At 38.5% G+C, this 24,596-nt stretch overlaps 1 protein-coding gene across 4 annotated transcripts in view; it reads right to left on the bottom strand.

The window, feature by feature from the left end:
* Nucleotides 1–24,596, bottom strand: part of trio (trio Rho guanine nucleotide exchange factor) — a 109,879-nt gene that overhangs the window by 24,219 nt on the left and 61,064 nt on the right. For 3 of the 4 annotated variants that reach the window (XM_074171343.1, XM_074171354.1, XM_074171351.1), the window contains exons 25-28: nucleotides 10,485–10,557; nucleotides 5,766–5,880; nucleotides 3,118–3,381; nucleotides 2,691–2,774 (exon numbers count right to left, since the gene is read on the bottom strand). In XM_074171343.1, coding sequence (XP_074027444.1) covers nucleotides 2,691–2,774; nucleotides 3,118–3,381; nucleotides 5,766–5,880; nucleotides 10,485–10,557 — 536 coding nt within the window. The remainder of the gene's footprint in view (nucleotides 1–2,690; nucleotides 2,775–3,117; nucleotides 3,382–5,765; nucleotides 5,881–10,484; nucleotides 10,558–24,596) is intronic. The other variant, XM_074171359.1, reaches the window with a different exon arrangement.

The raw sequence follows: 24,596 nt of genomic DNA, 5'->3' as shown, positions 1-24,596 counted from the left end.
GGAGATTTAAGTTTAATGAAAAGTTGCCAACGTCATTCAAATATATGGGCAGGTACGAGTATATCTTCAAGCACATTTATGTACCTTAGATTTTTGTTATTAAAAATTTGCCATTCTTATGTGTTTTACTTTTTATAAACAAACATCAACTATATATAAAGGCTCTTAATTCATTCATTGATTAATGAGGTCACCAGAAGTAACTACTTTCAATTTGCATACTTTTTGCAATGGGAAAGGACCTCATAAAGATCTGCCGCTCGGAGCTTCGGCATAGTTGAAGCCTTTGATAACACAAATAAAAATTGAATATGGAGAATACAGCAAATAAAATTGAAAAATGAACAATACAAACATCAACTATATATAAGAACTGACACTAATGTCAACCTCACAGACTTGACAACATTAAAAAAGTGCTCCAAACTAAAACTTTATCCGATATTGCCTATTCGATATGGAGAATCATAGAGTGAGCGATATCTAGGTTCATTTATTCGAATGACAAACTATAGGAAAACATTGATTTGACACAGAAAAAAGTGTTTTCACACCAGAACAAAAACAAAGGTCTCTCTACGCGTGTTTCTGTAAACAATCAAATTGGTTACAGAAAGACTAAGTTTCTGCATCTATTTATACTTGTACATCATTACCTCAGGTTCATTTTTTGAACATAGTTTGATGATCTCCATGACCAGAGGTCGATGTATTTTCAGGCATATACAAACATAATCAAATCGGTAGCAGAACCTGAAGAAACCAGATATAATTTGAAGCTACAAATATGATTGTTTCCCCGAAAAGAAAATATGTAACAATTTAAATAATTTAAGGATTTGAACGAGCGCAATCTGTGTGTAATGATAAGTCTATTGTGTCAATATGTATTGGGCAAAGTATCTATGAGAAGCGATTGTTGTCCTAAGACGTTTTCTGATTTAATAGCTGAAGTGCTAGTGAAAAGCGAAAACTTAAAAAAAGTGATGCTTACTAGATTCAAGTGGTTTCTTATATCAATAGAAAAAAACACACAAAAACAATAGTTGCCAAAATGCAGCACATATTTTTCAAGTCATACAAAGAGAAAAAATTGAGAAACTCATTACTTATATAACTTTTAAGTGATATAATGTAAGAGTAATTTATTTTACAAAGATTTCAAGGGTCATATGATTCAAACACTGGCAATTTCTCTTTCTCTTAATGAATACCGCAACTTTGAGTACGTTAAGCAAAAACTAATCAATTTGAGTTTATTCAGAGAAATATAACTACGAATTTTAAATAAACGTCAATCTGGGGAGAAATTTCCTTCCGTATCAATAGCTTTTGTTGGGTTTCAAAGCTATCGCGATGCGAAAGTTCTTAATGTTTCGCTTGCGTTGCTAGCCTCTTCCAGAGATTTGGAAGTCGACTCCATACGAGATGGAAGCACCTCCGAAGATGCTATCAACACTAGCGAAACGTAACGAAAAAATTTCACATTACGACGACCGTCAGACCGAGAAAAGACATTGATGCAGTACTTTAGGGCCGCGAAAGCCTAACGACTTCTATAAAATGAATACGTGAGTCCAATTTTTCAAAATCTGGAAAAACATTTGCAAATAAAACAAGAATTTAAAGTCGTCTAAGAACCAGCATAAATATTCATTCCAAATATCTCGGCGGCAGCCAAGCCCTCAGCATTTCGAATTTCCTCAGCAGGAAATTACTTACTGAAAACGGAACAATCGGTTGCACTCAACTCTTGAACACACACACACACGAACGCAAACAATATAAATCAAGGGCAACGACAAACCAAGCGAGAAACTAGTCAACATGCAGAGAGAGAAATTGTTTTTCGCCGTCGAATAGGGCGGGTTGGTTTGGCATGCGAATTTCAGGCATGCTATCGCTAATTGCATTGTAATTAACAACGGAAGCAGCCGAATGGTATTTGATTATCTGGCATGTAGGGGGTATCAGAAAAATCTACGTGTGATTACAACGCATGCAACAAATGAACGATAGAGGATAGAATGCTCTTAGTTACCGTTGTGTAGACTGTATGACGTACATTTAGGACATTTAGATAATCAGTTTTAGCGCCGAAAGTTTTCTGGTAATGACTTTCGACCTTAATGAAAAACTTAATTTTTCCAAAACATTGAAAAACATATTCTGTTGAGATATGTGTGTATACCTCCCAATCATTAACTCAAAACAAAACTTATTTATTCAATTTCCAAATACGGATGTATCTTTTGTTTTGTCAGAAAGTATAATGGTAATTTCTCAATAAAAATCTTAGTGACAAAAAAAATAGGATACATGCGTTCTGTTGCCCGCCTGCTTCTAAAATTTATTTGATTAAGTGCCATATTTTTTCAACTATTCATCACTAACCGTTAAATGAAAACAATATTTCCGATAGGCATATTCTGCATTTGTTTGACTAGCCTATACATTTCATTATGCAATACTTGGGTAACATCCGACCCCCTGCGCCATTTCCAGAATATTCCTCAATTTATGCACGTATCACCCTCAGACTTCGGCATAAAGAAGGACACCCAAGTTCATCGATTAATTCTGAGGGGCAACACATTGCCGGTTGAAACGGTTATTTATAAAGTTTACACTTGGTAACTAAATGCATTCAATCGTTTCGAGAGAAATTCAGGAAGAAAACCGTTTCGCACCATTCTCTCCTTCACCAACTGCTCAATCTCTGCCAAGTCGGCAGACGTGGCACCTTCTAGTGATTTTAATGTTAGATCAGACACCTGCAGATGAAAGAGTACGATTACGGTGGAAGTGGATGACGAACAATGCAGTAATGAATGTTTAACAATCCGTTTCGAACGATGACATCTAAAGTCGAGAAATCATAAATGGCCGTTGAATGAAAAATTATCAAGCTACTTCAAGTATAAGTTTTATGAAATGAATAACTCAAGCCAGATAAAAGAAATGTTAATGAGAATTATCCCTTCAATAATAAAACCTGTGACAAAAATCGTGGTACATCCAACCAACTGCGCCATTTTTTTTAAATTTCTCAATTTCGTGCTTGATCCATATTTCATCCAACTCGCCAAAATCAGACGTCAATAATGAAAAACTCACCCTTTTGCAAGGATTCTCTTCTGAATTAGCCGACCCGCTGCCAGCATGCATCGACGGGGGCGGCGGTGTGACAAGTATCGGTTCCTGGATTGGCTTCATCGGCGGCGGTAGTTCCAGTTCCTCGTCCGCCTCCTCGCCTGCGGCTCCCCCGCCATTCGCGATTTCGGCGCCAAGCGACTTAGCCCCCTTCAGAGAGGGCGGCGGTCGATCGTCTTCTTCTTCGCCCTCGGACACCGACGGTTTGTTGCCCATTTCTGATGGCGCCTGAAACGAAAGGTTGTCAACAATAAAATCAACAGTATCATATTTGGTGAATATTCGACTGCTGGGTTAAGTTTTGCGGTCATGAAGAAACACTTTATTGTAAGATTTTTACTCAACAGTTTTATAAAAACGCAACACGTGTTTCGCCTTACAATAGCTTCTCAGTCACAAAAACCGGAATACATCCAACCCACTGCGCCATTTTTCGAAATTTTCTCAATTTTGTGCTTGATCACAATTCAATCCAGCTCATCATAATCAGACGTCAATAATGCTCTTACATTATCAAAAGGGTAATCATTTTTAGGGCACTCAAAGAATAATTAATTTTTATATTGTTGAAGCAATATACGTATTTGTGATTGTGTTTAAAATAACGATTTAAAAAAGTAATCGGGGAACACCGTTTCGAATTTAGATGGATGACGAAGTCCTTCATGTAACAGAGACTGAATTCAATGATTGTTTCAGATATAACCGAAAAATTAAAATGGTCTTTGAAATATAAAAAATATGGAAATCAAGATGTAGTTTCTTGTTTTGTTTTAAAAGGGGCGTTGGGACCTATCAACAAGCTTGAACACTTCTTATCAACACGTCGTTTGAATTACTATTTTAACCTCCAAATATCAAGGTGCGTAAAGCAGTTCCACGTCTGGTGTTTTCAGTTCTACATTTCAGCTTCGACTTTGGAGCCATTTTCAAAAAGCTATGACCAAGCTGAGGTCTCGATCTGCTTACTCCTCAGGCAGTGACACGCTGTAAGGGTTATGTGACTTGACGCCAGGGTCTCATTCTGCCCACTCCCCAGGTCTCGTTACTGGTCTCTGCTAGGGTCTCAATCTGTCTACTTCCATCGACAGTCGATTTCTGGGAGTAGGCACATTGAGACACAAGCGTCAAGTCACTAACCCCTCACAGCGTGTCTATACCCGAGGGGTAGGAAGATTGAGAGCTCAGTGTAGTCGTAGCTGCATGAAAATGGCTTCAAAATCGAAGCCGAAACGTCGAACAACTGAAATTACCTGACGCTTTCGACCTGGAGTTCAAATGGAGTGCTGGAGTATGATTCATACGAACACAGCGAGTGAACTTTCCACTATATAATTATTTGATAACTTACATAGTTAATGATTGAAGAAAACCTCCTCAAAAACTTCCTCTTCATAATATAAAACACACACACACCTAAAACACTCTCGATAGCGAACAACGATTGAATAGTTCAAACAAAGAGCTCGCCAGTATACGCTATATCAGAACAGATTGTGGTTTTCTTTTCGAAAAATGAATCAATCTCCAACCGAGGCTCTCAGATAAGATATGATTATATACTCGATAAACCCATCACGGCGAACGAAACCGTGGAAATGATCGAAATGAAAATAATATCCGAACATTCATAAACTGAATATTCGGAGTTTAGCTAATAAGTTCCGATTTGCCGAAAATAGACACGAGCCGACCTTGGCATTATTTATTATTATTAATAAGGAATTACTCGTAGTTTGTCAAACAAATTTTCAAACGGAAGTTCGTTCAAGGATGCGCATCGGAAACCGAATGACTCAGCCAGTTCGAACCGGAATTGAACGAGATTGAAGATCCCGAGTGTCTTAAAGTGCGTTTCAAATTGTCAAACATTGAATGATCTACTGCGGGACAAAATAAATATTCCCGACGTGTTTTTGTCCGCTGATCATAAATCTGAAATCAAAACTTGGCGTGGCAATCAAAAGTCGAAAAATCGATTATTCCAGAAACACACTTCTACTATTGAAGCTTCGTACAATGGCGCCGTTTTTATCAGCGAAGGCTGTGGACCCGAATAGTTCATTCGATGAATTGATCTTTCAGGTCTGATGACGAAAGTGAAACTACATGTGAACCTATTATTCCGTTTCACCATCTTCAAAACAGAAACAATACCACGCACTGTCTTCCAATGACAGAAGTCTTTTCATATGATGATTCAGTGACAGGCAAAGAAACCGCCTGCAGCGACCTCTTTTGCACGGGAGTTTATCCTTTCAAATGATATTGTAACAAATAAATGAGTTAACTGTCTCAAACAAATTAATTTCCAAAAATATTTCACTTATCACAAACTAATTTATATTCAATACTTAGTAACTAACGCTCAATTTATTTCCACTATTTGAATTTCTTGTTTATCCGCTCGATTCACTTTCTGAACTGCCCTCTTGGGTCGAGAAGACGGGCTAGAAATCTGTAGTCGGTTCGATACTCGAGTTTTACCGGCGGTTACAGACTGCATTCTTTCGCGCTGATGTAGCGATTTTGTTGACTCTCTCGTGGAACTCTTACATCAAAGTGTTTTTTGAATACGTTTCACCCTATTATTGAAAAAACATTTCACTGACCTTGATCCTCTTATCGGATCCCGTCTTCTTCAGTGGCGGCGTTGAGGGGGCCGTCTGCGCCTTATCGACCTTACCCTGTGACAGTTTCCTTAGCGGGGGCGGCAACCATTTCCGTCTGAAAAATAAGTGCGTCGATATTAGCAGATGTTTTCAGAACAAGAAGAAAAAAAAAACGATGAGTTGATGCAGACTTGGCGGGCCGTATAAAATGAAATGGAGTAAATAGAAGAGAATTAATTGGTGGTGCAGTACTTTGATTTTAATGGTGTCGTTAAAGTTATGACAGTTTTTGTCTGTAAAACCTCGGTGATTCACGGTTTACGACTTGACACCTAAAAGAGTTGCAAAATTTATGTTTTATGGTCCAGGGTGGTGCATTTTAAAGATATTGTGCCATTTGGAACGTCCTAAATGATGTACGAGAAGCGGATTTGATATAATAATAATAAATGCTTTTATTGGAAGGTTACTCAGTACAAGAGATACTGAACTAACCTAACAAACGGCAGAATTTAACATCTGCACATGATAAATCGAGGGAGATAATCTTCTTCCATCCATCCAACGGGTCAGAATTAGTTCAAATCATCTCCTGATGGTACTAACCTAGTTGGCAAAATGTACCTAGATCCTTCTGCGTCAGAAGTTGAACATTATTCAATTACGCCAACACAGATTTCTGATTAACATGAAGAATTCGTTGGTAACTGGTCTTGCAAACGGGACTTCCGAACTTTGACAATTGTTGAAGCTACATCTGTCAAAATAAGTTGTCATCCATTCGGTCTGTTTTGCCAATGGACCACCATGGACGGATATATCTCTAGTGGTTGTTTCCAGAGCAGGTACTGCTTCTGTTGGAAATGACGGCTCTCATTATTGACCTCGTTACTCCAGTATCGATGATGAAACGGCACTGATGATCATTCAGAAATCCGTTGACAACTAAGCTGTTACTGTCGCGTCCAATCATGGAAATCTAATACTTGGGAGCTTTGGATTCAGCAGCCAATGTACCTCCTAACACTGGCTGAGTTTAGTTTTCCGAACCTCGACGCTCTAGTTGGATGTTGAAAGTGATCGGTAGTCCCGCCTTAAATGTCCTTCTCTGCCGCAGATTTACCATTCAGGCCGTCCTGTTGCCTTGGGCGCAGATCCATCCATCAAATATTTCTACCATGAGTCGATCTGTTCTTTTGTCTTCCTTTTCATTCATGGCCCTCACTAGATTTTTTCGTTATTGTCGCGAAGCATTTTTAGCAGCTTCAAATTCTAGGGCATAAATGATGGCTTCATTCAATTTTTTATGACGTGTCATCCTCAATGACTGCTGCAGCTCCATGTCACGAACCCCGTCGATGAAACTATGGACACTAATCCAGTGGGTGGAATTATCCGGTGCTTCTGGATAGACGAGTCTTACTAACCTTTCGACTTTCGTTCCAAACTCTTGCAAACCTTCAGTTGAGATTGGTAGACAACACGTACAAAAAATTGGTGTTCAGTTAAGGCAATGTATCGCGCGCTCAGTCCATTTTACGGTCGCCATAATCGTCCTACCGAGAGAACTATTCGCAATTTGGGTCCGCTGGTTCAGTAAATGATCGACCAACGTCGACGAAACACAAGTTCTGCCGAAAAAATCGCCTCTGTATGTGAGAGTGTGCAAGAGAATCCGAGGCAGTCGATTTTGCGTCGCTCACAAGCACTTGGCATTTGGCAAGCCACAACTTGGCGAATTTTGCGTCGTGACTTGTGCCTGCACTCTTACAAAACTGAACTGACTCAGGAACTGAAGGTAAACGGCCATAGACAACGACGTGTGGTCGCTGAAGGGGCTTTGGAGCAGTTGACAACTGACCCTGGATAGATGGGTACGTGAACAAACAAAATTGTCGAATTTGGGACGATACCAATCCATATGAGATCCAAGAGCGTCCAATGAATCCCAAAAAAGTCACTGTTTAGAGTAGATTTTAGGTCTGGCGTCGTCATCAGTCCGTATTTCTCCGAGAACTATGACACTGTCAACGACGAACACTATAGGTTGATGATTACCAACTTCTGTTGGCCTGAATTGGATGATCTGGTCAACAACGATACATGGTTTCAACAGGAAAGCACTACGAGCCACACATGTCATTCCACATTGGATATTCTGCATGGACATCTGGAGGTGATGTGAACTGACAACCGAGATGGTCCGATTTGAACCCATTAGACTTTTTTCTGGTAGGGTTTTCCTAAGTCGTAGTTGTATGCGATTTAGGAAAACCCCACCACAGCAGTCCTCAAAGCCATCGGTCATATTCAGCCTGATTTATGCGTCATGGTCATGGAAAATTTAACGTTTCGGATAAAAAATGTCCATGATATCTTACACATACTTTGTTGTATTTAAATTTGACATTGGCAAACTGATAATAATACTACTCCGTTGAAAATACAAAAATGATACACTGTAGCAGCCTATCCGAAAAACTGAAAAATGACTTAATGATCACTTGAGGGTGAACTTTCTATTCTAAGGGCCGCCGTAAACGCTCCAAGAATTTTTTTTTATTGATTCGGCCGTTGCTTGATGAAGATCCATAGTAATTTTATAAACTAGACCTCACGATTTGATCTCCACACACTTTATTTGAAAAATATATATCACAACATGTTTCGCTAACACAGTAGCTTTATCAAGTGATTTGAATCACTTGATCACTTGTGGAGATTTATCAAGTGATTTGAATCACTTGACAAAGCTACTGTGTTAGCGAAACATGTTGTGATATATGTTTTTCAAATAAAGTTTGTGGAGATTTATCAAGTGATTTGAATCACTTGATCACTTGTGGAGATTTATCAAGTGATCTGAATCACTTGATAAAGCCACCGTGTTAGCGGAACATGTTGTAATATATATTTTTCAAATAACGTTTGTGGAGATTTATCAAGTGATTTGAATCACTTGATCACTTGTGGATATTTATCAAGTGATTTGAATCACTTGAAAAAGCTACTGCGTTAGCGAAACATCTTGTGATATATGTTTTTCAAATAGAATTTGTGAAGATTTATCAAGTGATTTGAATCACTTGATAAAGCTACTGTTGTAATATTTTTCAAATAAAGTTAAAATCGTGAGGTGTAGTTTATGAAAATGAACTTTCTATCCTTTTCTTCAAACCTGTCAAACAAATCTTCAACGCTTACGTCCAGAAATATCGACTGACATCGCGACATTATATCATCACGCAACGATTACCCAACCAATGTGTACCAACTTGTAAATCTTGATAAATAAAAAACACCTGCCTCGAAATATAGCAGACCCGTAATCCAGGATCACCGCCAACCTTACCGTTTTTCCGGGCCCTCCGCCCACTTATCCTGGTACTGCGTCTTCAGCTGTCTACAGGAGCACAAATTCCGGAAGAACTTCCTCATCTTCGCCATTTTCCGGCGAAACAAGCGAGAACGACGACGACGCACAAGACAACGCGAAAAACTGTGACTGTTCCAAGTTGATTATCTTCAACAAATACGGCGATAAGATACGGGGCGAACTCAAGATTATTCGTAAAAATAAATATGCGACTCGCGTTGAACAATTGACATAAATATGAATTTCTTCGATGAGGAATGTTTCGAGTGTCGGACGATAAGGAAAACAATAATGAGGACGGCGAGTAAACATTTCGTAAATGTCGGGAATATCGTTCTTAATTACCTCGATGTAGGGTGAAAACCGTAATTACAGAAGTGAAATTTCTACAGGTGAAACACGATAATGGTCTATCCAATGAGTCACACTAGTTAGTGGTAATGACGACGTAGTATTCGAAGCCAAAATATACGGGGTAAACGAAATGGATTCTATAGTATATTTCCTAAAGGTCCTGAGTAATAATGCACTGTCAAGTGGCTGTTCCATAGGTTAATATAATTTTGTGTGCTAAAAAGTCCAAAATTTTGTATTGATTCTCAACATTCAATATTGTTACACGATTTTATATAACGAATACTGGGTCCACCCTATCGTTGAATCACCGACGGGTCGCAAACAGAATATTTTATGAAAACACTTGTTAAAACTGTTACTCAACTATGTGTATTTATTTATGAACAATCAATATTAATAACATTTCAATCAATGACATTTCAGCCTGGTCATTTAATTTTAGTTGTACTTTATGGACCGCTACCTTTTCTGTCCAACGTATCCATGTCCTTCAAGTAATATGTTCTTGTGGACGATTACACTCTTCCTTAACGAATCAATAAATTTATTCATAGTCCTTCAACTACTATGTCATGTACTCGCCACACGTGACACTTATCCTGTGTGAGCGATTACATATATGCTGCCAGTCCAACTACTACTTAGGAAAATAGACTCTTGCTGATGTGTTGAATTGATTTGTTACATATAAATCATCACGATAAACGAATATACAAGGGGTTTTAGTTGACATGAGTAGCAGTGTTTACAAGTTTCACTTGTATATTATCACATCAAGTCTGCCACTTTTTAAAAGAAGTTGAATCAAGAATAACCTGCATCAGGTGGGTGGGAATTTGAACCTCAGCCCGCGCGAAAATCCAAACGAAATGCTTATCTCCGACATGTTCTACATGACTTAATGCACGATACCACAATATTCATATCCATCACAACTGAAAGTCATGAAAACTCTAGTATAAGCAAATATTTGCAAAATGACTCACCCGCTGAATCCCCTCCTTTTATTTACAGGTGACGAAATGTTGGCCGACGCAGAAGTATCGTTGGTAACGGTCTCTGTAACAAAAAAAAATATGTGAAAAACCCTTGCGTCGCTGAGTGTAACGCAGATAAGCCGAATATTCCAGATAGTACCGCCAATAAATCAACAGAAACGAAGTATCGCCGAAGGAAAATAACGTCGAATAGGATGTTAACGTTCGCTATCCTTGAGGTGTCACGTTACTTTGTTTACATTAGAAATTTTTATTTAGCGTCTATAATGACGGAGATGATAGTCGAATCAACAAAGATTTTCCTTGGAATCCTCAATTTTTTTTTCATAGCATTTGAAATCGGGAAATATCGAAGCGGGGTGAAAATTATATACATTTTTCTTCGGAGGAATTCGTGAAACTAACCGCCGAAAACGAATCATTCTCCATCATGCCAATGCGAGCTCTCACGCAACTCGTCAAAAAGGTGAAGCGTTCAAAAACCATGTTTTGAAGGTTTTTCAAGAGTAATGGTAAATAATTTTTGAGCAGTCAAAACATCGAATTGATGAGTCATCTTCCGTACAGTCCTGATTTGGCACCTAATGACTTCTTCTTGTTCCCGAATATCAAAGGTAAACAGTGTGGTCAACGATTTAAGAGAGCTGAAGAAGCAGTTGAAGCGTTCAAGAACCATGTTTTGGAGATGTTTCAAGAGTAGTGGAAGTACTGCTTTGACAAATGATTTGAACTTATGTAAAAGTGTATTGATCATCAAGAGGAATATTTCGAGAAACAATAAAGCCATTTTCATTGAAAAAAAGTATGTTTTTATCTGTTATTCCCCAAATACAAGCAGTATCCCTCATACTGTGTAGCAATCCTGTCAATGAAATCTGATTCAACTCCATAACGAATATATAAAAGGTTCGAAATTATTTTTCTTTCGTGTAATTCAATGTTTATATGAAAATAGTTGTCTTGAGAAGGCTTCTTTTTTCAGTTTGCGTCTGAAAGTTACTTCTTTGCATGGACTACACATCAAGCCAAAATTGTTTCCCGAAAGCAATATAAACAATTCTCTCCCCGTTCTGAAATGTTCCTGAATGTAAATACGAAAAACACGAAAGAAAAAAATTATGCAAATCGAAGATTGTCCGTTCTATGAGTTTATCGAAACGAGAAACTGCTGCCAATTTTTATACAGTGACAAATCTGTTTCGCAATTTTAATGGACAAAATGAACGCGTAACACGAAGTACAATAAAAGTTGTCAAAACACGAGTTTTCGAAAACAACACATTTATATTAAGAATAGCGACAAAGACGTGACTAACGAGGTTCGTAATAGTTGTTCTTGGACAATAATAATAACGTTGAAGATTTTTTGGATGGCGTGGGCCACTTCAAATGGCATGCGGACATTCCAAAAACGTGTATGCTATCATTCAGTTTTACGCAAATCAGCGAAACGCAATTCCTGGACTTATACAAGATGTTTTGATGTTGTCACCAAAATACTTCAGACTTAACTTGCCAGTGAAACAAAAACAAATTCATTGAGATTAATTTATTCATTATAAATATACTCTATTCTCTTTTAAAAATACTCTTTAAGTGGGTTTGAAATTTCCCCCTTGTTATCAGGATCCTTTGGGAGATGATATTCTAAAAGAAGCTGAAAAAGATGGTATCACTTGGTTAGCTTGAAACAAAAGAAAACAGCTGTCTTACAAGAAAGGAGTTTTTCCTTCTTGTTGGAAGATTGCACAGCGTTTAGCCACTTCCCAAAAAGGGCAAGAGAAATCTTCCAAATAAGTATAGACCAGTCGCTTTGCTATGAAATCAAAAATCATGGAGAAAGTCGTAAACCATCATAACCTCAAATATTTGGAAGGCTTCAACATCTTGAGCGATCATCAATGTAGCTTTCAGAAACAAAGACCTTCTATCATGTGTCACCCATATTTGGAATAACGCAATTGAGAAACATGGAGAATCAAGAGCTGCTAAGGCCTTTGACCGTGTGTGGTATGAGAGTTTGCTGGCCAAACTTCGATGTTATGGCTTATCGGATAATTTTTGTGTATGTCTCTCCAGCTTCCTGAAAAAACGTTCCCTGTCGTCGATGGATATCTCTTTCACCATCAACACAGGAATCCATATTGCCTCCAACCCTCTTTTTATTGTTTATCAACGACTTATTGTAAAAAACGAAGAATTCAATATATTACTTTGCTGACGACAGCACACTTGTCTAGTCATTCCATTGGGATTCCAGGACATCGGCTATGGAGGCACATCTTCACCGACAGCAGGAGGTTGCACATCTTAATGAGGATCTAGAAGTGATTTCCAAATGGGGTTAAAGTAACCAGTTTCAATTCAATGCCACAAAAGCCAAAGCATCGGTTTTTTCCAAGAAGATATAGTAATGTCAGGTCAGACAATTCCGTTTTCTGCTTCAATAAGTTTGTTGGGTGTAAAAACGTAACCCAATATGTCTTGGCACAATCATGACACTGGAGTTGCAAAGGCTGCTTCTCAAAAGCATGAAACACTGTCCCGAACCAGAAAACTGTACATCCTCAGCAAATGTTGATGCTTCATAAAGCTCAGATCAAACCTTCTGTGGAGTATTGTTTTCATGTATGGAGAACGCCTCTAAACATACCCTGCAGTTGCTGGATTCCACTTAATACCGTTTTCTTGTTATCCAACTCCTCAACTTCTAATAACGACTCTGTTTCGTTTTAATTTGACCGCCGTATACACCGATTTCCGGAGAACCGAAAAAAGACAAATAAGCGCATCAATCCAGCAACTTTGTCTTGGGGAATTTCCGACGTTCCCATCCGGGTATTCCAACAGATTATTACATCTGACATCTTTGGTCTCCCACTCAATTCGTCAAATTGCGTGGAAATAAAAATCCACGTTTATCTATCGCGGTTAAATAAACCTGTATACGAAATCCTATTCAGATATCTTTATTTGTACAATGAGTCTTCGATATAAACTTCACTTAGAGGAAAAAACCTTCAGAAATGAATGCTGTGTATTAAAAAAAAAAGAGTTATCGAAAGAGAACTGAATTCATAAGACTCAACTGGAATTTTTGAATAATCAATAAGTAGATGATGAGTACAATCATCAACAATTACATTTGACAGAGAATCTTAATGAATGATTTCAAATCAATAGATTATACAGTGTGTCCGCAAAGTATGTAATAAATTCATTATTTCCATATAAAATGAATCATTGCTTTCAGTTGAACTTGGTTCCTAATGATGAAATAAATGATTACTTCAATTGGACAACTAGTATTGATTGCAACTTCTTTTTTCACAAGCTGCCTCAACAACTTTTGTTGATTATCAATAATAAACTGATTGATGAGTCATTATGATCCCATTCATTGTAAGAGGTAGTTGTGTATTATCATTATTATTAGACACGCCTTCAGTGAACAATTTATAAAAGATTTATATCAGATATCGACCAAATCCATTACGAATTCTAAATAACAGAATAGAGTAAATGCGAAAAAGTATTGTTTAAAAAACAAACGGAAAGGTAGCATTAGAATGGCCCACAAGATCATCGGATTTAACTCCCTTTGAACTCTTTCTTTTGGAACATTTAACTTGTTAATCATAAAACAAAACCAGCTCATATTGGTGATCTTGAAAGGCAAATTCCAGTGGTTCTTTACTAAAGTTTTCAGAGATATTTGAAAAAAGTTAGCTAGAAAAAACTTCATTGAAATTTTCTTCTGATTACTTCAGGTATGCACCAATCAGAAATTCTGAACACTGAATGTATAAACTAGTGAATACTTTGTGTTTTGTATACGAAACTTTCCAATGACTCTCTTCCCTTTCACCCTTCACCACTATCTATCTCCAGTTTGCCGATAGATATTTCATTACCCCACCCCAATAGAGGTCATATCACTTTGAATCGATTAACATCACGTAAACGATACCGATGGGACAAAAACCCGATGAAACCTAAATGTAATTTCCGTTTTGCTACATCGGGCAGACCTGGAGTATATATTTATAGACTTGGCGAACACATGTAACACTGAAACGAAAAACGGTCGAATTATTCAGAATTTTAGTGGATGAAAATTCAATCAGCAAGAGTGATGCATGCTTGACATGCTTTGTTTTCCTTTTGGCACTGGTTAGGTAATGAAATCTAGTTGTGTTTATGTGCTATTTTATTTTCCTTTTTATTCCTTTTTGTACTCTTAACTATTCTTTCAATATTTTAAGATAATGACCAGTCGAAATGAAGAAAATGGTTGACAAAAGAAAAAAAAGGGGGGAAATAAGAAAAATATTTCAAAGCAAGTCTGGATTGTTGATACTGAAAATCAACAACGATTATTCTTGATTGCTTTATTTCATTTCATTTATCTTGTTTTGTATTCAATTAGCATTTTAAAATCATGCTTTGCGGTACATTTTCGATGGACCGCCCTGTATGTGCAAGTGTTGTAACCGCGAGACTCGTGCAAATCTGATATGAATAATTCCTTATCTTGAAATAGTGATTTCGTTCATTTTATATATATTTCAACCTCCCGGAGCATGAATAATTCAAAGTGGCTTACATGAAAAATGAATAATTATATTATTTATAAAAAGATAATGTTACGCAATACCGAATAAATTATCTCGCGGTTACTTAGAAATATGCTAATCAGAAGATTGCCAAGACTTCCCCGAGGATATGCAACAAAACGAGAATGAATCGATGCATTTATGCAGACAGTTCGTGAAAGACAAGTGTGTTGTACATTTTCAGAACGTTCTCGAATATCCGAATAAAAAAAACTGTTTAAATCAAAATCCGTTCCAGCTGTCGTTTCCTCGCGAAACGAAGCTCTCAGAAGTCGAATTGAGCAATTGAGCAAACTTGTGCAAGTTATGCAAACTTGTGCAAGTTGAGCAAACTTGTGCAAGTCGAGCAAACTTGTGCAAGTTAGGCGAACTTGTGTAAGTTTAGCAAACTCATGCAAGTTAAGCGAACTTGCGCAAGTTAATCAAACTTGCGCAAGTTAAGCAAACTTGTGAAAGTTAAGCAAACTTGTGCGAGTTGAGCAAACTTGTGAAAGTTAAGCAAACTTGTGCGAGTTGAGTAAACTTGAGCAAGTTACGCAAACTTGTGCAAGTTAAGGAAACTTGTGCAAGCCGAGCAAACTTGTGCAAGTCGAGCAAACTTGTGTAAGTCGAGCAAACTTGTGCAAGTCGAGCAAACTTGTGCAAGTTATGCGAACTTGTGTAAGTTTAGCAAACTCATGCAAGTTAAGCAAACTTGTGAAAGTTGAGCAAACTTGTGAAAGTTAAGCAAACGTGTGCAAGTTAAACGAACTTGTGCAAGTTAAACGAACTTGTGCAAGTTAAGCAAACTTGTGCAAGTTGAGTAAACTTGTGCAAGTTGAGCAAGCTTGTGCAAGTTGAGCAAATTCGTGCAAGTTGAGCAAACTTGTGCAAGTTTAGCAAACACATGCAAGTTTAGCAAACTCATGCAAGTTTAGCAAACTTGTGAAAGTTAATCAAACTTGTTAAAGTTAATCAAACTTGTGAAAGTTAATCAAACTTGTGAAAGTTGAGCAAACTTGGCGAGTTGAGCAAACTTGTGCAAGTTATGAAAACTTGTGCATGTTAAGCGAACTTGTGCAAGTTACGCAAACTTTTGCAAGTTAAGCGAACTTGTGCAATTTAAGCGAACTCATGCAAGTTTAGCAAACTTGTGAAAGTTAAGCAAACTTGTGAAAGCTAAGCAAACTTGTGAAAGTTAAGCAAACTTGTGAAAGCTAAGCAAACTTGTGAAAGTTAAGCAAACTTGTGAAAGCTAAGCAAACTTGTGAAAGTTAAGCAAACTTGTGAAAGTTGAGGAAACTTGTGGAAGTTAAGGCATTAGGTGCTGACTAAACAAAAGGATCTCATTGTTAAAATCTCTCGTGCTTTGACATTAGACCGCAGAGCCATCATCCGAGTCACCCGACCCATTAGAAGCTATTAGATGCATCAACTGTACGTCGCGTATGCTTTTCACTTTCAAAAGAATTACTCCTATTCAGAATTATGCTTCGATTCGACCTAAAAATGTCTCACTATACCAACAAGTTTATATAAAAATATTGAAATTCCTGATCTGTTCATTGTATTGGTGAGTTTAATTTGATTTACATACGAGGGTGGTCCCAGAAGTACCCGGCCTGACCTAGAGATGGCGGTAGTTGTTTGAGGAATATCACTGTATTTGAAAGTACACAATCTATAAAGCATAATATGTTTCAAGTTTTAAGACGCTGCGTTGTTTAGTATTTGTTTGGCAGCCATCAATAGCGAACGTGGAGCGACAATGGAGAAAATTGGTCATCGGTATGTGGTACAATACTTTTATGAAAGACCTCAGTCCAACCAATATAAAAACTGAACTGGATTCTACTCTGGGTGAGTATGCTTCTTCGTTTACAACAGTAAAATACTGGGTAGCAGTATTTTACTGTTGTAACGTGGGCAGTACGAGCTGCCAAGACGAGCATCGCAGTGGTCGACCAAATGACGTAACGACTCCAGAAACGGAAAATAGAATCCACAAAGCGGTACTGAATGACCGTCGACTGAAAGTGAGCGAGCTAGCAGTCTTAGTAGGCATTTCAAAAAGTGTGGTACATCGTATATTATATGAAAATTTGGACATGAGAAAGCTGCGAGCAGGATGGGTGCCGCGTTTGCTCACATTCGACCAAAAACAATGGTCAGAGATTTTCCAACGTTGAAGAAGAGATGTCGGCAGTTCTTATCATAAAAACGGTATCGAAATTATTGAACCTGAGAAGATTATGTTGGATAATAAATACATTTTTTTCAAAATTTCTGTAAAAAAACTTATTAATACAGTTTATTGTATAAAAAAACCGGTTTTTGTAAAACCCTTTATAGTGAAAATCAAAGAATGAACCGTATTAATGAATTTTCATATGGATTTTCATCAAATATCGGACGGTTCTATTCAATTATTATCACATACGATGAAATTAGATATATTTCAGTACATATTATACATAATCCTACTGAATTTCTCAAAAATTTCGGGAGACACGAAGAAGATGGGGGTGGAACGAGAAGAAACCAAAAAAATTCCACACAGCCCGACTTTTCAATTTTAAAGTCGGGAAATGAGTTTCGGAAAAGTTTGAAAATTAAATCAACTACTCTTGCAGTCAGTGAAACCTTCACTTAATCATTGAAAAAAATACCTTCAAGCTACAGAAACACTCAATCCTCGAAAATAACTGCCACAAAACCGTCTCTCGACGAACCACTGGGTGCTAGGTAAATATACCATCCACAATTTATTTCTGGAAAAATCTCAATCTCTTCCACCGCAACAAACCAAACTCGCAGACACGTGAAATGCACAACAACCGGTCTACCACCCTCCAACCACTCACCGGTCGACGAGAATCAAATTAGCCTAAATAGGCTCGCGGATAAGGCGCTAACGCGATTACTTCTAACTAACCTGTTGCGAGTTCGATCGCCGAATCGGACGAGATCACCGTATGTTTGTTCCGATTCCAACAACGCGCGCTTATCTAATAAAACGGATTCGCCTCAGCCGGAGGATTTCATCGACGACTATTACGAATTATCGCTAACGACTGATCTAGTCGACATCGACACGTGATGGACCGCAGGCTGGAACTGCATGTTTCTTCGGAGTTCCAATTTTGGTTCGGCACGATTCAAAATACTTCTTGGGTTGAAAATGCTCGGGCCCAACAGCGAAAAGAAGCATTTTTTTATCAAAAACGTGTTATTTCTCCATCTAGCCCGATGCGATTGTTCTAACGATCCTCCAACAATTCGATCCCCATCGAATAGTGCCATTTCAGAAGGTCTGCAAAATAGACCTCTGTCTATGCGAAGATCCCGACTTCGCGGCGTCTTTTTCCCCGGAGAAACTTTTTTGGGCTTTGCAATAAAAAGTAATCGCTGTGGGTTAAATATGTCGAGAACGGTGGGTGGTGGACCAAGTTGTAACGTTACTTAACCAATTGGACGGTCGCTTTCATGGATGACTAAGCCGGTGCTTTATCGTGTTGGAACAGCACTTTTCTTGGTCCAACGGTCAAGTGGAGCAACGTGATAGTCACCAGTGATGGTCTTTTCTTTTCCAAGCAATAATGGAAGTTCATTCCCTGTGCATCCCAAAGAGTGTTAGCCAAAACTTTTTCGCAGACTGCTGGGTCTTGGAGCATTTCGGGCGGCTGCGACTCGCTTAGACTTACCACCTCACTAATTAAGAGCAGATAGTTGTTGGTTCACAGTAAAGATCAAACACATATTCAGTTTCTGGTGCATGTGTTTTCCTTCGCAGACCCAGGAGAGAGATATCAACCTGCCTAGCGACCTTTGCCACTGTATTTCAAGCGGAAATCTATTCTATTGAATTGTGTATGGAGAGCTTGGTAGAATTCAACCTCATACACAAGTCAATGAAAATATTGTCGGACAGTTGAGCGACGTTGGAAGCTCTTGGTTCCTAGCGAGCAGTGTGTAAATTGGTAGCCAAAAACGACTCTCCTCGATAGGAAGACTTAACAGATTGTCTTTGGTCTGGATTCCTGGCCATACTGACCTGGAAGGCAGTGACGCTGGCGACTTCCTTGCAAAGGAGCTGCAAGCAGCTTCATCGGATTAGAACCTGTTTGCCTTTGCCAAACAAAGATTGAACACCTGAATGGCAAAAAGATTTATGGACTTCTGACAGACTCCTCCAGGAGTGGTTCACTCCAAGGCGTTTATTCACCCTTCGAAGCTTGATACAAAATAGTTGTTGGACTACAATAGGGATGAGCAACCCTTGCGGGTTGCGGTGAAGGGTCAAATAGACCTACTCACTTTTCACCTAACCTAACCTACCAGTTCACTACGTTATTTTTGTGAACTGAATAGTGAGTAAGAGAAATAGGGGGGTTTCTTCCCGTGGGTTGGGCTACCTATCGGGCGCGTCCCCAGGTAGCGGATAGGGGAACGGCCAGAGGACTGGAGGCCCTGTCCAGGAAGCCAATGTGGCCTTACGGACGGGGTCGCCGGACTCCTGGTCAGTGGCAGAAATAAGTAGGGTGAGGGGAACTAAACCTCCCCAAAAGTCTTTATAAAACATGCCACCGTGGACCAGCCTACCCAAGCTAAGGAGTAAGGAATCGTACCGACAGCTGAATGGCCGCAGGGTGATATGCGGCCATATATGTGATATGGGGAAAGCTCAAGATGACAAAATCAACTTTTCTGAAAAAAAAAACAGGAACACCTTGGAAGTCGACTGGGTACAGCTAGACCCTTCGTGTAGTTGTGGATCCGTGTTTCATCCATTGCCACGAATCGACGAAAAAAGTCGTGTTTGTTTAATCGAAATAGGGGTACACCTCGGTCGGAATCTGATCTGCAGGCGGTAGGTGCCGCATTTGCTGATCTGCTTCTGTGCCTCATTTGCTGATCTTCTTCTGATCAGCAAATGCGGCACCTACCGCGCTGATAGTTTTTTTATACCCAAAAGTTCGTACAGAAAGAAGCCGCGCGATCTTTCAAAATGCTATCTCGCTCAGTTCAACTCGCCGATCAACCAAGTTTATCGAGCCATTGCTTTGTCTCGACGGTTTTCTTTTATATCTATATTCTGTTTTTTACTCAATGATCTCTATATGGTGATTTTTCCGTATATGTTCCCTGGTATAAATATATTCTAAGTATTGCCCCTATCGACCCGATTCTAGATATGGTTCCATACAAATGTTATTGGTAGTCCAATAGCTGTGTCTGGCCTATGCGGTGCATTCCAGTCAAAACGAGCAACTCTGAATAGGTCAATTGATATTGGGACTAAAAAAAAACATGTGACACGTCAACTTTTTTATCTAAAAATTAGCCCCTTGTCGGCCATTGCCATTCCACAACAACCAACATGTAAACATGAATTTCAAATGGACAAATATAACTTCAAAATGATGAAATTATTTGCTGGGGAGACATTACCTAAGGCAGATAAGATAATTTCGAGATGAGAGTAGAAAGATTTATCATTCGGATGAAACTTAGGTTAACAAAGGATATACCATTGGGTAGATGTGGCAAGACAAAACATTACTAGCTCAGGTCAAACGGTTTTAAATGGCTGGTCTTCCGGATTGAATTCGCCTTCTGGAAAAAGAAAGCGAGTGATTTACCCACATTGGAGGCGTTGATGATTTTGTTGAGGGGGTTTATTGACGTTGTAGAGTCAAATCATTTAGGCGATTACCATGTAAACATGGACGGCGATGTTTCTAAAGAATATTTTGAGCAAATGTTCAACCGTACCTTAATCTGCGATCGTGATGGATAATGCAAGTCACCATTCCAGAAAAGTCAAAAAAAATACCAACTGATGCATGGAAAAAAGCATTGATTACTTTACCTGAGCATTCTATTGGCGTTTTGCATTGATAATGAGCACTTATTACTTTTTACTACTTAGATCACCTTAAGGGTTTTCCCGCAGTGCTTGTTTTTTGTACTTGAAAGAAAAAGGAATCAGAGTACCTAACTTCAATATTATTGATCCATGTAAACAAACCTAGGCTGGATTGGGAATGAGGAGTATTCCAAATGAGCATCGACACGGCACCACCAATCTAGCTCCTAGTCTATAATCTAGCCGACACCGACACGACAATCGAAGAAGGCACCGTTTACATCCTCCTTCACCTCACACTTCAAAGTAGTTCGGCGAGACGGGTCGCACTGCTTGTGACGGTCTTTCGTCTTGACACCCGCACCCGAATGAAGATAATAAACAAAACAATCGCTAATCTACGTTATCCGCCACGGCCAACTCTATAAATCCGTCAAGGGACAACACATACACACAACGAGCCGCGGATTATTCTATAAGACGACGGTACTCGCTAACTAAGAGGCCTCGGTGAACGCGGTGACGAAAGGAGAGACAGCAAAGCACGTATACACGGTGAACGGTTCAAAGAGGCAATAGAACAGACTGTGAAAACGGTTTGAAATAAGTCACTGAGACTGTATTTGATTTGGAAAAGTAGGGGGCTTTCGTTTTATACCGTTGGCTACACTTGCTGTCGAACTGTCAAATAAAAAGTAAATTGCTACGAATAACTATTCATATGTATCCAGTCTAACATTCAACCAAGTAGTAACAGTTATGGCGTACTTTTAAACGGCGCTACAATTGAATTTTTGACATCTGTCGTTCAAGCAGGGTAGCCAACCATTCAAAACCGAATGCCTCCACTTTCGACAAGTGAAATACTTACTAGAAGACCATATATGATAAGAATTTCATTTGATGCTCTTTCCATTTTGGTTGGCTACTCTGTTTATGTGCCATAAGCTATAAGATCAAGCTATCACCACAACTAAATATTAACAACACTAAGTAGAAGATAAATACGATGAAAACAGCAAATGGCACTCATAAAAGGATTACTTTTGAGTTATTTGAGGGCCTTGAAGGTCTAGTATATAAAGAAAAGTCAGGTTCGTTCAGAAATAAAGTCGCCGCAGTGCTAGGAAAAGTTCTGATACGCTTCAACATTCCAAGTGTTTTAATTTTAATTCATTATTATTATTTCTAGCCGGGTGTTCTGAAAACATTCTCTTTGTATTCGATTGTTGATACGACCGTCAACAGTTGTCGGGAGTGCGAGAGAAAACTGATCACCGTTATGTGGTACAATAATTTCATTTGCAAGGCATCATTTTTTATATTGGAGACCTTTTTTTGAGTAGTAGGTAGACAATTGAAAAGTCTTGCTCCGGCCAAAAAGGGAAACTTTTCATGGGTCGAAGTCCTATGTTGTTTAATTCTAATTAAATTTCCTGATCTTGTGGAATATCGATGACACTGAGAATTGGACAGTATTATCGCTGCACCTTCCAAAACCTTCGCGGAGGCCAGCGTGAGATACCTCAAGCTTGCCAAAGAGAGTGTGTGTGTGTGGCCTACACCTGTCAATATAAAGGAGATGTCCCCTAGTGACCTGTCGACCTTCCTGGAGAGGACAGGATGGACGATGACCTAGGAGGACAACTCCTCGGGAGGATGTTCAATGGGTCACAAGTGATCTACACTCACCCTCCCTTCTCTACAGATACCAGAATACGCAAAAAAAGATTAATTAGTCTATCATAACTTTTCAAAGATATTACCTGCAAATCGTTTCATCTCGGACGCAGTAAGATATTCGATGGAGAAAGGTATCAGATTCAAAACCGACTGGGAACCCGAAAGAATTCAATCACATTTACATAAACACACAAATAAGTCTACTAGCAATTGAAAAATTCAATAACTACATTACACTGGTATTAATTGAGGCAAAGTTGACACCCACAACGTTTGATATCGAAATCAAAGTCATACTAAATCATTCTTTCACGATCTTGACGACATAACTCCGATAAGGAGACATACGAGTATTCCTTGTGGTTTCCCATGATAATTCTAGAAACGTATTCCCTTGAATACCTATTCTTGCGATTAATCCGAAAAAAAACGAGGTTGGTCTGTCGTTTTCCAGACGATGCATCATCAATCACCTCATTGTGTATAACGATGGTGAACATAAATAAATATTTTGATAGGATATTAATGGTGCGATATTACTAACGAACTTTTTATGGTCTATGACACCACATCCTAGGTATGTGTAACGTGGATTTTAAATAACAGTTTGGGGCAGAATGAAATAGATATATTTATTATTTTATGACTGTAATAAAATAATCAGCTGATCGGGCTGAAGGTCAAAAACTGTTTCAGATACGAGAAATCTACTGCCGCAAAAATCCTTTGGCGATAAGTTTGGCATATTGAACGAGGCAAAGGTATTTTTCTTGGTGTCAATACCACCTTTTGCCAGCAAAGAAATAAACTTTCATACAAAGCAGCTATTAACGGATCCTTTATTTACTCAAAATCTGTTGTTACTATTGTTCTCAAAATTTGCGCGGTACGACTTCATTGTCCAATATTTCATACAAGGTAGTTGTATGTCCTAGCTTAGCCATTTTTTTTAAGATATGAAACATTTTCTAAATAAGTCAAGACCATATCATCTTCAAAAGGAAGATCAAACAGTCTGATCTTCCTCTTCCAGGTAATGCAACAAAGTTTCAGAGGCAGCTCGTCATATTTTTGCGAATTGAGGCTTTGGATTTAGCCATTTTTTTTCAAGATATGAAACATTTTCTAAATAAGTCAAGACCATATCATCTTCAAAAGGAAGATCAAACAGTTTGATCTTCCTCTTCCAGGTAATGCAACAAAGTTTCAGAGGCAGCTCGTCATATTTTTGCGAATTGAGGCTTTGGATTTAGCCATTTTTTTTCAAGATATGAAACATTTTCTAAATAAGTCAAGACCATATCATCTTCAAAAGGAAGATCAAACAGTTTGATCTTCCTCTTCCAGGTAATGCAACAAAGTTTCAGAGGCAGCTCGTCATATTTTTGCGAATTGAGGGCTTTGGATTTAGCCATTTTTTTCAAGATATGAAACATTTTCTAAATAAGTCAAGACCATATCATCTTCAAAAGGAAGATCAAACAGTCTGATCTTCCTCTTCCAGATAATGCAACAAAGTTTCAGAGGCAGCTCGTCATATTTTTGCGAATTGAGGCTTTGGATCACAAAGGGTAAAGAATTCAAGGATAATCTGAATTATATCCAGGAAAATATGACATATCCAGCAAAAGACCGGTTGAGACTAGTGCAGGGAACGGGATTGTTGATATGGATGTCATGAAAGAGATCAAGCTAGACAATGAGCTCTAACAACCAAGGAGCATCACAATAGATCTGAAAAAGTCGCAGTGGATCAGGCCATGGGCCAGCTCCCCGAGAATCTAATCTAAAGTAGCCTGGATACTCAACACCAAATAAAACACGAAAATAAAACAAATAAAACGCACTCAGTTCATCTGATCCCTACTTTTTGCACAGAAATAAACCCGTTACATGATTCCACTTCTCCTTTTGATGTTTTTTATTCTAGCCACCTTTGGAGCATTGGTCAAA

The sequence above is a fragment of the Leptinotarsa decemlineata genome, unplaced genomic scaffold (genome assembly GCF_025532065.1).
Source record: "Leptinotarsa decemlineata unplaced genomic scaffold, Ldec_3_MD MMD2_P_RNA_scaffold_12, whole genome shotgun sequence".
Lineage (NCBI taxonomy): Eukaryota > Metazoa > Arthropoda > Insecta > Coleoptera > Chrysomelidae > Leptinotarsa > Leptinotarsa decemlineata.
The sequence above is the reverse complement of the archived record's forward strand: the minus strand, read 5'-3'. Positions and strand labels throughout refer to the sequence as shown.